Source organism: Salvelinus alpinus, chromosome 11 (genome assembly GCF_045679555.1).
Source record: "Salvelinus alpinus chromosome 11, SLU_Salpinus.1, whole genome shotgun sequence".
NCBI lineage: Eukaryota > Metazoa > Chordata > Actinopteri > Salmoniformes > Salmonidae > Salvelinus > Salvelinus alpinus.
This window is the reverse complement of record NC_092096.1, coordinates 73,134,357-73,149,514: the sequence shown is the minus strand read 5'-3', so window position 1 is coordinate 73,149,514 and position 15,158 is coordinate 73,134,357. Positions and strand designations below refer to the sequence as shown.

Below are 15,158 nucleotides of genomic sequence, written 5' to 3'. Positions count from 1 at the left end.
AACAACAACAACGAGAATACCTAGTACAACAACAACAACAACAAGAATACCTAGTACAACAACAACAACAACGAGAATACCTAGTACAACAACAACAACAATGAGAATACCTAGTACAACAACAACAACGAGAATACCTAGTACAACAGCAACAACGAGAATACCTAGTACAACAACAACAATGAGAATACCTAGTACAACAACAACAACAAGGAGAATACCTAGTACAACAACAACAACAAGGAGAATACCTAGTACAACAACAACAACAAGGAGAATACCTAGTACAACAACAACAAGGAGAATACCTAGTACAACAACAACAACAACAACAACGACGAGAATACCTAGTACAACAACAACAACAACAACAACGAGAATACCTAGTACAACAACAACAACAAGGAGAATACCTAGTACAACAACAACAACAAGGAGAATACCTAGTACAACAACAACAACAAGGAGAATACCTAGTACAACAACAACAAGGAGAATACCTAGTACAACAACAACAACAAGGAGAATACCTAGTACAACAACAACAACAAGGAGAATACCTAGTACAACAACAACAACAAGGAGAATACCTAGTACAACAACAACAACAAGGAGAATACCTAGTACAACAACAACAACAACAAGAATACCTAGTACAACAACAACAACAACGAGAATACCTAGTACAACAACAACAACAAGGAGAATACCTAGTACAACAACAACAACAAGGAGAATACCTAGTACAACAACAACAACAAGGAGAATACCTAGTACAACAACAACAACAAGGAGAATACCTAGTACAACAACAACAACAACGAGAATACCTAGTACAACAACAACAACAAGGAGAATACCTAGTACAACAACAACAACAACGAGAATACCTAGTACAACAACAACAACAAGGAGAATACCTAGTACAACAACAACAACAACAAGGAGAATACCTAGTACAACAACAACAACAACAAGGAGAATACCTAGTACAACAACAACAACGGTTGCTAAGACAACCTCCGTCCCAATAACCACCACAACAACTACAATCCCTCCCTCTACCCTCTCCCTTACCACCCCCAGCCCTCCTCCCTCCACCCTCTCCCCTACCACCTCCAGCCCTCCTCCCTCCACCCTCTCCCCTACCACCCCCAGCCCTCCTCCCTCCACCCTCTCCCCTACCACCCCCAGCCCTCCTCCCACCACCCCCAGCCCTCCTCCCACCATCACCCTGGACAACCACATTCAGAAGGTTGTTACACAGAGACAGAGAGGAGATGTGCACAGTAAGAACACACCCCGTCACCATGGAGACGTTTCTATGCTGTATATAGAGCAGTCCCTTCAGGATTCTGAGATTCTGCGATCGCGAAATGTTTGGCAAAATCAACAATTCCACGCATATTATGCGAGGGCATGGAAATTTGACCAATCGCCGCTGTGCAAAAAAGAGGGTTTGCATCTTCAACCAATCACCTCACATTTACCGCATAATATGATTCAATCAAGTAACTCACTGTTTTCCTAGTCAGTGCGTCTTCGCGACAAATTGGGAAAAAATCATTGCATATTTCCATGCAAAATGTCATAATTACCGCAGTAAAATCAAGCATTTCTGCCTGCAATTATCACAAACAATCCCTGTGGAATTCTGGAGGGACAAATAGAGAGGAAATAGGCAGATTAAGTAATACTCAGTAATACTCAGTAATACTCAGTAATACTCAGTAATACTCAGTAATACTCAGTAATACTGAGAAATACTCTGTAATACTCTGTAATACCCGGTAATACTCGGTGATACTCTGTAATATTCGGTGATATTCGGTGATACTCAGTGATACCCCGTGACAGTCCGCAATACTCTGTAATACTCCGTAATACCCAGTAATACTATGTAATAATCAGCGATACTCGTCGATACTCGTAATACCCGGCAATACTCAGAAATACTATGTAATATCCGGCAATACTCGGTAATACTATGTGATACTCGGTAATACTCTGTGATACTCAGTAATACTCAGTAATACTCAGTAATACTCTGTAATACTCTGACCAATAGTATAATGAACTGTTGTGTTGTTCCAGTCCCCCGTCTTCCAGGAGGTGGAAACCATGGCTTTGACTATGACGTTGAGCTGGGAAACACTACAGGGGACAACAGAGACGATCCAGGTACATCACACACACACACACACACACACACACACACACACACACACACACACACACACACACACACACACACACACACACACACACACACACACACACACACACACACACACACACACACATCAGTTGATGGAGTGCGCCCCTGACTATCCGTACATTTTAAAAACAAGAAAATGGTGCCGTCTGCTTTGCTTAATATAAGGAATTTAAAATCATTTATACTTTTGATTTGAAGTATATTTTAGCAATTACATGTACTTTTGATACTTAAGTATATTTAAAACCAAATACTTTTTCAGACTTAAACTCAAGTACTATTTTACTGGCCGACTGTCACTTTTACTTGAGCAACTTTCTAAAAGGTATCGAAACTTTTACTGAAGACAAACACACACATACAGTACCAGTCAAAGGTTTGGACACACCTACTCATTCAAGGGTTTTTCTTTATTTTTTACTATTTTCTACATTGTAGAATAATAGTGAAGACATCAATACTATGACATAACACATTAGGGAATCATGTAGTAACCAAAAAAGTGTTAAACAAATCAAAATATATATTATATTTGAGATTCTTCAAAGTAGCCACCCTTTGCCTTGATGACAGCTTTAAACACTCTTGGCATTCTCTCAACCAGCTTCATGAGGTAGTCACCTGGAATGCATTTCATTTAAAGATATACTTCTCCTTAATGCAACCGCCATGTCAGATAAAAAAAAAAAAAGAAGCTTTACAGCGAAAGCACACCATGCAATAATCTGAGTACAGCGCTCAGCCACCAAAACAAGCCATACAGACACCCGCCATGTTGTGGAGTCAACAGAAGTAAGAAATAGCATTATGAATATTCACTTACCTTTGATGATCTTCATCAGAATGCACTCCCAGGAATCCCAGTTCCACAATAAATGTTTGTTTTCTTCGATAAAGTCCATAATTTATGCCCAAATACCTCCTTTTTGTTGCCGCGTTTAGTTCCCAAATCCAAATTCACAGGCAAGTCCAGACGAAAAGTCAAAAAAGTTATTTTACAGTTCGTAGAAACATGTCAAACGATGTATAGAATCAATCTTTAGGATTTTTTTTAACATAAATCTTCAATAATGTTTGAACCGGACAATTCCTTTGTCTTTAGAAATGAAAAGGAACAGAGCTCGCTCTAGCGGCCGCACGCCTGACTTAGCTCATGGCATTCTGCCAGACCTCTTAGTCAAACAGCTCTTATTCGCTCCTCCTTCACAGTAGAAGCCTGAAACAAGGTTCTAAGGACTGTTGACATCTAGTGGAAGCCTTGGGAAGTGCAATCGGACCAAATTTTACACTGTATATTGGATAGGCAAAGACTTGAAAAACTACAAACCTCAGATTTCCCACTTCCTGGTTGGATTTTTTCTCAGGTTTTTGCCTGCCATATGAGTTCTGTTATACTCACAGACATCATTCAAACAGTTTTGGAAACTTCAGAATGTTTTCTATCCAGATATACTAATAATATTTATATTTATTAGCCTCTGGGCCTGAGTAGCAGGCAGTTTACTCTGGGCACCTTATTCATCCAAGCTACTCAATACTGCCCCCCAGCCGTAAGAAGTTAACAGGTGTGCCTTGTTAAAAGTTAATTTGTGGAATTTCTTTCCTTCTTAATGCGTTTGAGTCAATCAGTTGTGTTGTGACAAGGTAGGGATGGTATACAGAAGATAGCACTATTTGATTTAAAGACAAAGTCCATATTATGGCAAGAACAGCTCAAATAAGCAAAGAGAAACGACAGCATCTTTACTTTAAGACATGAAGGTCAGAACATTTCAAGAACGTTGAAAGTTTCTTCAAGTTCAGTCGCAAAAACCATCAAGTGCTATGATGACACTGGCTCTGATGAGGACCGCCACAGGAAAGGAAGACCCAGAGTTACCTCTGCTGCAGAGGATACGTTCATTAGAGTTACCAGCCTCAGATTGCAGCCCAAATAAATGCTTCAGAGTTCAAGTAACAGACACATCTCAACATCAACTGTTCAGAGGAGACTGTGTGAATCAGGCCTTCATGGTTGAATTGCTGCAAAGCAACCACTACTAAAGGACACCAATAAGAAGAAGAGACTTGCTTGGGCCAAGAAACACGAGTAATGGACATTAGACCAGTGGAAATCTGTCCTTTGGTTTGATGAGTCCAAATTTTAGATTTTTGGTTCCAACCGCCGTGTCTTTGTCAGATGCAGAGTAGATGAACGGATGATCTCTGCATGTGTGGTTCCCACCGTGAAGCATGGAGGAGGAGGTGCGATGGTGTGGGGCTGCTTTGCTGTCTGTGATTTATTTAGAGTTCAAGGCACACTTAACCAGCATGGCTACCACAGCATTCTGCAGCGATACGTCATCCCATCTGGTTTGGGCTTAGCGGGACTATCATTTTCAACAGGACAATGACCCAAAACACACCTCCAGGCTGTGTAAGGGCTATTTGACCAAGAAGGAGAGTGATGGAGTGCTGCATCAGATAACCTGGCCTCCACAATCACCCGACCTAAACCCAATTGAGATGGTTTGGGATGAGTTAGACCACAGAGTGAAGGAAAAGCAGCCAACAAGTGCTCAGCATATGTGGGAACTCCTTCAAGACTTTTGTAAAAGCATTCCAGGTGAAGCTGGTTGAGAGAATGCCAAGAGTGTTCAAAGCTGTCATCAAGGCAAAGGTTGGCTACTTTGAAGAATCTACTTTGAAATATAAAATATATTTAGATTTGTTTAAAACTTTTTGGTTACTACATGCTTCCATATGTGTTATTTCATAGTTTTGATGTCTTCACTATTATTCTACAATGTAGAAAATAGTAAAAAATAAAGAAAAACCCTGGAATGGGTAGGAGTGTCCAAACTTTTGACTGGTACTGTGCATACACACACACACACACACACACACACACACACACACACACACACACACACACACACACACACACACACACACACACACACACACACACACACACACACACACACACACACACACACACACACACACACACACACACACACACACACACACAGAGTAGAGTAGAGAGAGAGGGCGGATGTGGTATGTTATCTGTCTAGTGATTAAATGTTTCAACACCTGCTTTCTCCTGACGAGGTGGAATGACATCTGGGAAGAACACACACACACACCCCCACACACACACACACATTCCTTAAGAGATTGAAGGAAGGACGTCTGGGAAAGACATGATTCATACTGTGCTGTGCGTGTGTGTGCGTGCGTGCGTGCGTGCGTGCGTGCGTGCGTGCGTGCGTGTGTGCGTGTGTGTGTGTAGGGGCCGGTGCTCTGAGCTGTTCGTTTGACCACGGTCTGTGTGGCTGGATCAGAAACAGAGATGGAGACCTGCACTGGGAGACAGCCAGCAGCCCTGCAGGTAACAACAACATATTATGGATATTTATTTTGCCCTTCAATACATTATTGTCAGTTATAGCAACCTTCCTACCCCTGCACTACATTCTCTCTCTCTTCTTCTCTCTCTCTCTCTCCTTCTCTCCTCTCTCATTCCTTCTCTCTCTCTCTCTCCTTCTCTCTCTCTCTCCTTTTCTCTCTCATTCCTTCTCTCTCTCTCTCCTTTTCTCTCTCATTCCTTCTCTCTCTCTCCTTTTCCCTCTCTCCTTCTCTCTCATTCCTTCTCTCTCTCTCCTTCTCTCCTCTCTCTCTCTCTCATTCCTTCTCTCTCTCTCTCTCTCTCTCATTCCTTCTCTCTCTCTCCTTCTGTCCTCTCCTCCTCTCTCTCTCCTTCTGTCCTCTCCTCCTCTCTCTCTCCTTATCTCCTCTCTCTCTCTCTCTCTCTCTCCTTCTGTCCTCTCCATCTCCTTCTCTCTCCAGGTGGGCGGTACATGTCTGTTCCAGAGGTAGGGGCGGGGAAACGGAGTATTCAAGGCGCACGATTGGTCCTCCCCTTAGCCCCGCCCTGGAGCGAGGGTCACTTGTGCTTCTCCTTCCGTCATTGGCTATCAGGTCACCATGTGGGTGTGCTTCAGCTGTTCGTCAGGAGGAAGGGTTTGAGATATAGCCCCGCCCTCTGGAGCCGGACGGGGGGAGAAGGGTGGAGACATACACAGATCACACTGTGGAGAGCAGGCTTGGAGAGTGTGAGTAGCACACGCTCCACACACGCACACACACACATGCACGCACACACACACCCTCTAACACTGTGTTGTGATAGGTCCTTCTGAAAGGAGAGAGGAGGCGTGGCCACAAAGGAGAGATCGGATTGGACGACGTTAGCCTGAGGAGAGGAGCCTGCAGAGAGGAGAGACTCTAACACACACAGACTCTGGCACTTCAGTCGACTTTACGTAATACATTACAACATTTTGTAACTTCAAGGCCGGAGGAACTCTTAGATCAAATGTATTGATAACTGATCAGATATGTTGAGTTTGTCCATTGATAAATATTGATATTGTATGATAATGATTTGGCTGTATCAGCTGATTTTATTAGTAAAGACAAAGATTGGTCAAAATGCATTTTGGATATGTTTGATGTATTATTCTATTAACAAATACAGTCTGGGTCTGAGGTACAGTATGGTAGTACCACAGAGCCCATTCTGAGGTATGTTACTACCACAGAGCCCATTCTGAGGTATGTTACTACCACAGAGCCCATTCTGAGGTGTGTTAGTACCACAGAGCCCATTCTGAGGTGTGTTAGTACCACAGAGCCCATTCTGAGGTGTGTTAGTACCACAGAGCCCATTCTGAGGTATGATAGTACCACAGAGCCCATTCTGAGGTGTGTTAGTACCACAGAGCCCATTCTGAGGTGTGTTAGTACCACAGAGCCCATTCTGAGGTGTGTTAGTACCACAGAGTCCATTCTGAGGTATGTTACTACCACAGAGCCCATTCTGAGGTGTGTTAGTACCACAGAGCCCATTCTGAGGTATGTTAGTACCACAGAGCCCATTCTGAGGTGTGTTAGTACCACAGAGCCCATTCTGAGGTGTGTTAGTACCACAGAGCCCATTCTGAGGTATGATAGTACCACAGAGCCCATTCTGAGGTGTGTTAGTACCACAGAGCCCATTCTGAGGTATGTTACTACCACAGAGCCCATTCTGAGGTGTGTTAGTACCACAGAGCCCATTCTGAGGTGTGTTAGTACCACAGAGCCCATTCTGAGGTGTGTTAGTACCACAGAGCCCATTCTGAGGTGTGTTAGTACCACAGAGCCCATTCTGAGGTATGTTACTACCACAGAGCCCATTCTGATATGTGTTAGTACCACAGAGCCCATTCTGAGGTATGTTAGTACCACAGAGCCCATTCTGAGGTGTGTTACTACCACAGAGCCCATTCTGAGGTGTGTTAGTACCACAGAGCCCATTCTGAGGTATGATAGTACCACAGAGCCCATTCTGAGGTGTGTTAGTACCACAGAGCCCATTCTGAGGTGTGTTAGTACCACAGAGCCCATTCTGAAGTATGTTACTACCACAGAGCCCATTCTGAGGTGTGTTAGTACCACAGAGCCCATTCTGAGGTATGTTACTACCACAGAGCCCATTCTGAGGTATGTTACTACCACAGAGCCCATTCTGAGGTATGTTACTACCACAGAGCCCATTCTGAGGTGTGTTAGTACCACAGAGCCCATTCTGAGGTGTGTTAGTACCACAGAGCCCATTCTGAGGTGTGTTAGTACCACAGAGCCCATTCTGAGGTATGTTACTAGCACAGAGCCCATTCTGAGGTATGTTACTACCACAGAGCCCATTCTGAGGTGTGTTAGTACCACAGAGCCCATTCTGAGGTATGTTAGTACCACAGAGCCCATTCTGAGGTGTGTTAGTACCACAGAGCCCATTCTGAGGTATGTTACTACCACAGAGCCCATTCTGAGATATGTTAGTACCACAGAGCCCATTCTGAGGTGTGTTAGTACCACAGAGCCCATTCTGAGGTGTGTTAGTACCACAGAGCCCATTCTGAGGTATGATAGTACCACAGAGCCCATTCTGAGGTGTGTTAGTACCACAGAGCCCATTCTGAGGTATGTTACTACCACAGAGCCCATTCTGAGGTGTGTTAGTACCACAGAGCCCATTCCGAGGTGTGTTAGTACCACAGAGCCCATTCTGAGGTGTGTTAGTTCCACAGAGCCCATTCTGAGGTGTGTTAGTACCACAGAGCCCATTCTGAGGTATGTTAGTACCACAGAGCCCATTCTGAGGTGTGTTACTACCACAGAGCCCATTCTGAGGTGTGTTAGTACCACAGAGCCCATTCCGAGGTGTGTTAGTACCACAGAGCCCATTCTGAGATGTGTTACTACCACATAGCCCATTCTGAGGTGTGGTACTACCACAGAGCCCATTCTGAGGTGTGTTACTACCACATAGCCCATTCTGAGGTGTGTTACTACCACAGAGCCCATTCTGAGGTGTGTTACTACCACATAGCCCATTCTGAGGTATGTTAGTACCACAGAGCCCATTCTGAGGTGTGTTAGTACCACAGAGCCCATTCTGAGGTATGTTACTACCACAGAGCCCATTCTGAGGTGTGTTAGTACCACAGAGCCCATTCTGAGGTGTGTTAGTACCACAGAGCCCATTCTGAGGTATGTTACTACCACAGAGCCCATTCTGAGGTGTGTTAGTACCACAGAGCCCATTCTGAGGTGTGTTAGTACCACAGAGCCCATTCTGAGGTATGTTTGTACCACAGAGCCCATTCTGAACGGTGTGTATCCAATATGAACAACTAACTATTAAACTTTATCTGTGTGTGTAGGTAACCAGATTATCTGTGTGTATAATGAACCAGATTTTCTGTGTGTGTGTGTGTAGGTACCCAGATTATCTGTGTGTGTAGGTAACCAGATTATCTGTGTGTGTAGTGAACCAGATTATCTGTGTGTGTAGTGAACCAGATTCAGTGTGTGTGTGTGTGTGTACAATGTTAAAGTGGAACTGACAGTGTTTTAACTACTTTGCAGATATGAAACAAACAGACAATCATAATATCAGTCATAAAAATATCAAATTCCCAGTTTATGCTACATAACCAACTTTATAAGAGGTCTCCACAGCCAGGTAGACAAGTCTCTTCCTGAAGTGGTGGGTTCTGGTCTCCACAGCCAGGTAGACAAGTCTCTTCCTGGAGTGGTGGGTTCTGGTCTCCACAGCCAGGTAGACAAGCCTCTTCCTGAAGTGGTGGGTTCTGGTCTCCACAGCCAGGTAGACAAGTCTCTTCCTGGAGTGGTGGGTTCTGGTCTCCACAGCCAGGTAGACAAGCCTCTTCCTGAAGTGGTGGGTTCTGGTCTCCACAGCCAGGTAGACAAGTCTCTTCCTGGAGTGGTGGGTTCTGGTCTCCACAGCCAGGTAGACAAGCCTCTTCCTGAAGTGGTGGGTTCTGGTCTCCACAGCCAGGTAGACAAGTCTCTTCCTGGAGTGGTGGGTTCTGGTCTCCACAGCCAGGTAGACAAGCCTCTTCCTGAAGTGGTGGGTTCTGGTCTCCACAGCCAGGTAGACAAGCCTCTTCCTGAAGTGGTGGGTTCTGGTCTCCACAGCCAGGTAGACAAGCCTCTTCCTGAAGTGGTGGGTTCTGGTCTCCACAGCCAGGTAGACAAGCCTCTTCCTGAAGTGGTGGGTTCTGGTATCCACAGCCAGGTAGACAAGTCTCTTCCTGAAGTGGTGGGTTCTGGTCTCCACAGCCAGATAGACAAGCCTCTTCCTGAAGTGGTGGGTTCTGGTCTCCACAGCCAGATAGACAAGCCTCTTCCTGAAGTGGTGGGTTCTGGTCTCCACAGCCAGGTAGACAAGTCTCTTCCTGAAGTGGTGGGTTCTGGTCTCCACAGCCAGATAGACAAGCCTCTTCCTGAAGTGGTGGGTTCTGGTCTCCACAGCCAGATAGACAAGCCTCTTCCTGAAGTGGTGGGTTCTGGTCTCCACAGCCAGATAGACAAGCCTCTTCCTGAAGTGGTGGGTTCTGGTCTCCACAGCCAGGTAGACAAGCCTCTTCCTGAAGTGGTGGGTTCTGGTCTCCACAGCCAGGTAGACAAGCCTCTTCCTGAAGTGGTGGGTTCTGGTCTCCACAGCCAGGTAGACAAGTCTCTTCCTGGAGTGGTGGGTTCTGGTCTCCACAGCCAGGTAGACAAGCCTCTTCCTGAAGTGGTGGGTTCTGGTCTCCACAGCCAGGTAGACAAGTCTCTTCCTGGAGTGGTGGGTTCTGGTCTCCACAGCCAGGTAGACAAGCCTCTTCCTGAAGTGGTGGGTTCTGGTCTCCACAGCCAGGTAGACAAGTCTCTTCCTGGAGTGGTGGGTTCTGGTCTCCACAGCCAGGTAGACAAGCCTCTTCCTGAAGTGGTGGGTTCTGGTCTCCACAGCCAGGTAGACAAGTCTCTTCCTGGAGTGGTGGGTTCTGGTCTCCACAGCCAGGTAGACAAGCCTCTTCCTGAAGTGGTGGGTTCTGGTCTCCACAGCCAGGTAGACAAGCCTCTTCCTGAAGTGGTGGGTTCTGGTCTCCACAGCCAGGTAGACAAGCCTCTTCCTGAAGTGGTGGGTTCTGGTCTCCACAGCCAGGTAGACAAGCCTCTTCCTGAAGTGGTGGGTTCTGGTATCCACAGCCAGGTAGACAAGTCTCTTCCTGAAGTGGTGGGTTCTGGTCTCCACAGCCAGATAGACAAGCCTCTTCCTGAAGTGGTGGGTTCTGGTCTCCACAGCCAGATAGACAAGCCTCTTCCTGAAGTGGTGGGTTCTGGTCTCCACAGCCAGGTAGACAAGTCTCTTCCTGAAGTGGTGGGTTCTGGTCTCCACAGCCAGATAGACAAGCCTCTTCCTGAAGTGGTGGGTTCTGGTCTCCACAGCCAGATAGACAAGCCTCTTCCTGAAGTGGTGGGTTCTGGTCTCCACAGCCAGATAGACAAGCCTCTTCCTGAAGTGGTGGGTTCTGGTCTCCACAGCCAGGTAGACAAGCCTCTTCCTGAAGTGGTGGGTTCTGGTCTCCACAGCCAGGTAGACAAGCCTCTTCCTGAAGTGGTGGGTTCTGGTCTCCACAGCCAGGTAGACAAGTCTCTTCCTGGAGTGGTGGGTTCTGGTCTCCACAGCCAGGTAGACAAGCCTCTTCCTGAAGTGGTGGGTTCTGGTCTCCACATCCAGGTAGACAAGCCTCTTCCTGAAGTGGTGGGTTCTGGTCTCCAAAGCCAGGTAGACAAGCCTCTTCCTGAAGAGGTGGGTTCAGGTCTCCACAGCCAGGTAGACAAGTCTCTTCCTGAAGTGGTGGGTTCTGGTCTCCACAGCCAGGTAGACAAGTCTCTTCCTGAAGTGGTGGGTTCTGGTGTCCACAGCCAGGTAGACAAGCCTCTTCCTGAAGAGGTGGGTTCTGGTCTCCACAGCCAGGTAGACAAGCCTCTTCCTGAAGTGGTGGGTTCTGGTCTCCACAGCCAGGTAGACAAGCCTCTTCCTGAAGTGGTGGGTTCTGGTCTCCACAGCCAGGTAGACAAGCCTCTTCCTGAAGTGGTTGGTTCTGGTCTCCACAGCCAGGTAGACAAGCCTCTTCCTGAAGTGGTGGGTTCTGGTCTCCACAGCCAGGTAGACAAGCCTCTTCCTGAAGTGGTGGGTTCTGGTCTCCACAGCCAGATAGACAAGCCTCTTCCTGAAGTGGTGGGTTCTGGTCTCCACAGCCAGATAGACAAGCCTCTTCCTGAAGTGGTGGGTTCTGGTCTCCACAGCCAGGTAGACAAGCCTCTTCCTGAAGTGGTGGGTTCTGGTCTCCACAGCCAGGTAGACAAGCCTCTTCCTGAAGTGGTGGGTTCTGGTCTCCACAGCCAGGTAGACAAGTCTCTTCCTGGAGTGGTGGGTTCTGGTCTCCACAGCCAGGTAGACAAGCCTCTTCCTGAAGTGGTGGGTTCTGGTCTCCACATCCAGGTAGACAAGCCTCTTCCTGAAGTGGTGGGTTCTGGTCTCCAAAGCCAGGTAGACAAGCCTCTTCCTGAAGAGGTGGGTTCAGGTCTCCACAGCCAGGTAGACAAGTCTCTTCCTGAAGTGGTGGGTTCTGGTCTCCACAGCCAGGTAGACAAGTCTCTTCCTGAAGTGGTGGGTTCTGGTGTCCACAGCCAGGTAGACAAGCCTCTTCCTGAAGAGGTGGGTTCTGGTCTCCACAGCCAGGTAGACAAGCCTCTTCCTGAAGTGGTGGGTTCTGGTCTCCACAGCCAGGTAGACAAGCCTCTTCCTGAAGTGGTGGGTTCTGGTCTCCACAGCCAGGTAGACAAGCCTCTTCCTGAAGTGGTTGGTTCTGGTCTCCACAGCCAGGTAGACAAGCCTCTTCCTGAAGTGGTGGGTTCTGGTCTCCACAGCCAGGTAGACAAGCCTCTTCCTGAAGTGGTGGGTTCTGGTCTCCACAGCCAGGTAGACAAGCCTCTTCCTGAAGTGGTGGGTTCTGGTCTCCACAGCCAGGTAGACAAGCCTCTTCCTGAAGTGGTGGGTTCTGGTCTCCACATCCAGGTAGACAAGCCTCTTCCTGAAGTGGTGGGTTCTGGTCTCCACAGCCAGGTAGACAAGCCTCTTCCTGAAGTGGTGGGTTCTGGTCTCGTACACTTTCTTCACCACCCACTGCTTTGACCTAATGTGGATTTGTTTTTACTGCAAGTCTCCTGGAAAGACATGAAGACTGATCGTGAAGATGTGTAACCATACAATAAACCATGTTCATCTACGTAGCCTTCTGAAAGTATTCACAGACCTTTTCCACATGTTGTTGTGTTACAGCCTGAATTAAATAGAGATTTTGTATCACTGGCACACACAATACCCCATAATGTCTAAATGGAATTAGGTTTTTTAAAATGTTTACTAATTAAGTAAAAATGAAAAGCTAAAATGTCTTGAGTCAATAAGTATTCAACCCCTGTGTTATGACAAGCCTACATACGTTCAGGAGTGAAAATGTGCTTAACAAATCACATGATTTTGTTTGACTCACTCTGTGTGCAATAACAGTGTTTAACATAATTGTTGAATGACTACCTCATCTCTGTACCCCACACATACAATTATCTGTAATGTCTTTCAGTGGAGCAGGGAATTTCAAACACAGATTCAACCACAAAGACCAGGTAGGTTTCCCAATGCCGTGCAAAGAAGGTCACCTATTGGTAGATGGGTAAAACATTTAAAAAAGCAGACATTGAATATCCCTTTGAGCATAGTGAAGTTATTAATTACACTTTGGATGGTGTATCAATACACCCAGTCACTACAAAGATACAGGCATCCTTCCTAACTCAGTTGCTGGAGAGGAAGGAAACCGCTCAAGGATTTCATCATGAGGCCAATGGGGACTTTAAAACAGTTACAGAGTTTAATGACTGTGATAGGAGAAAACTGAGATGGATCAACAACATTGTTACTCCACAATACTAACCTAAATGAGTAAAAAGAAGGAAGTCTGTACAGAATAAAAATATTACAAAACATGCATCCTGTTTCCACTATTGTAAAACTTCTAAAAATGTGTCAAAGAAATGTAATTTATGCCCTGAATACAAAGCGTTATGCAAATCCAACACAACACACAGACAGTGGATGTTCCTGAGTGGCCGAGTTACAGTTTTGACATAAATCTGCTTGAAAATCTTTGGCAAGACATGAAAATGTTTGTCTAGCAATGATCAACGACCAATTTGACAGAGCTTAAAGTATTTTTAAAATAATAAGTGTGTGGAATCCATATGTGGAAACCTCTTAGAGACTTACCCAGAACGCCTCACGGCTGTAACCGCTGACAAATAATTATTCTAACATGTATTGACTCAGGGTGTTGAAAACTTATCTAATCAAAATACCGTATATCATTGTTATTTTATTTTGTACAAATCTTTGAATTGTTCTTCTACTTTGACATTATAGACTATTTGGTGTAGATTGTTGACAAAAAAAAGTACAATTAAATTAAACTTTGTAACACAACAAAACGTGGAAAAAAGTCCAGGGTGTGACTACTTTCTGAAGGCTCTATTAGGGGAAGTGGGTTGGGAAACCAGGCTGCTGCTTCCTGTTTGTCCACTAGAGGGAGGCAACGAGCTGCCACATGAGTAGTCCTCCAGCACCATCCACTGCTGCCGTGGAGCCCTGTACGTCACAATGGAGGAGAGATACACACATACACAGTATCAGACAACAGTTTGGTCACACCCACTTTTATTTATTTATTTTATTTAACCTTCTTTTAACTAGGCAAGTCAGTTAAGAACAATGTATTATTTACAATGACGACCTACTAAAAGGCAAAAGGCCTCCTGTGAGGACGGAGGATTAAACATAAAAATAAATGAAATATAAATATAGGACATAACACACATCACGACAAGAGAGACAACGCAACATAAAGAAAGACCTAAGACAACAACACAGCAAGGCAGCAACACATGACAACACAGCATGGTAGCAGCACATGACAATACAACATAAAGAGAGACCTAAGACAACAACACAGCAAGGCAGCAACACATGACAACACAGCATGGTAGCAGCACAACATGACAACAACATGGTAGCAACACAACATGGTAGCAGCACAAAGCATAGTACAAACATTATTGGGCACAGACAACAGCACAAAGGGCAAGAAGGTAGAGACAACAATACATCACACAAAGCAGCCACAACTGTCAGTAAGAGTGTCCATGATTGAGTCTTTGAATGAAGAGATGGAGATAAAACTGTCCAGTTTGAGTGTTTGTTGCAGCTCGTTCCAGTCGCTAGCTGCAGCGAACTGAAAAGACGAGCGACCCAGGGATGTGTGTGCTTTGGGGACCTTTAACAGAATGTGACTGGCAGAACGGGTGTTGTATGTGGAGGATGAGGGCTGCAGTAGATATCTCAGTTAGGGGGGAGTGAGGCCTAAGAGGGTTTTATAAATAAGCATCAACCAGCGGGTCTTGCGACGGGTATACAGAGATGACCAGTTTACAGAGGAGT

The 15,158-nt window shown here is 45.7% G+C and overlaps 1 protein-coding gene across 2 annotated transcripts in view; it reads left to right on the top strand.

Annotated features, from left to right (window-relative positions):
* LOC139534771 (nephronectin-like) overlaps positions 1–6,808 on the top strand; it is a 7,160-nt gene extending 352 nt beyond the window's left edge. Inside the window, exons 1-5 of one of the 2 annotated variants that reach the window (XM_071334201.1) lie at positions 1–1,289; positions 2,095–2,181; positions 5,496–5,594; positions 6,053–6,318; positions 6,396–6,808. The exon at positions 1–1,289 is cut by the window's left edge and continues 352 nt beyond it. In XM_071334201.1, the coding sequence (XP_071190302.1) occupies positions 101–1,289; positions 2,095–2,181; positions 5,496–5,594; positions 6,053–6,318; positions 6,396–6,494 (1,740 nt within the window). In that variant the 5' untranslated portion in view covers positions 1–100 and the 3' untranslated portion in view covers positions 6,495–6,808. Of the gene's footprint in view, positions 1,290–1,320; positions 2,182–5,495; positions 5,595–6,052; positions 6,319–6,395 lie in introns of those variants that run through there. The other variant, XM_071334202.1, reaches the window with a different exon arrangement.
* Positions 6,809–15,158: the final 8,350 nt, after the last annotated feature.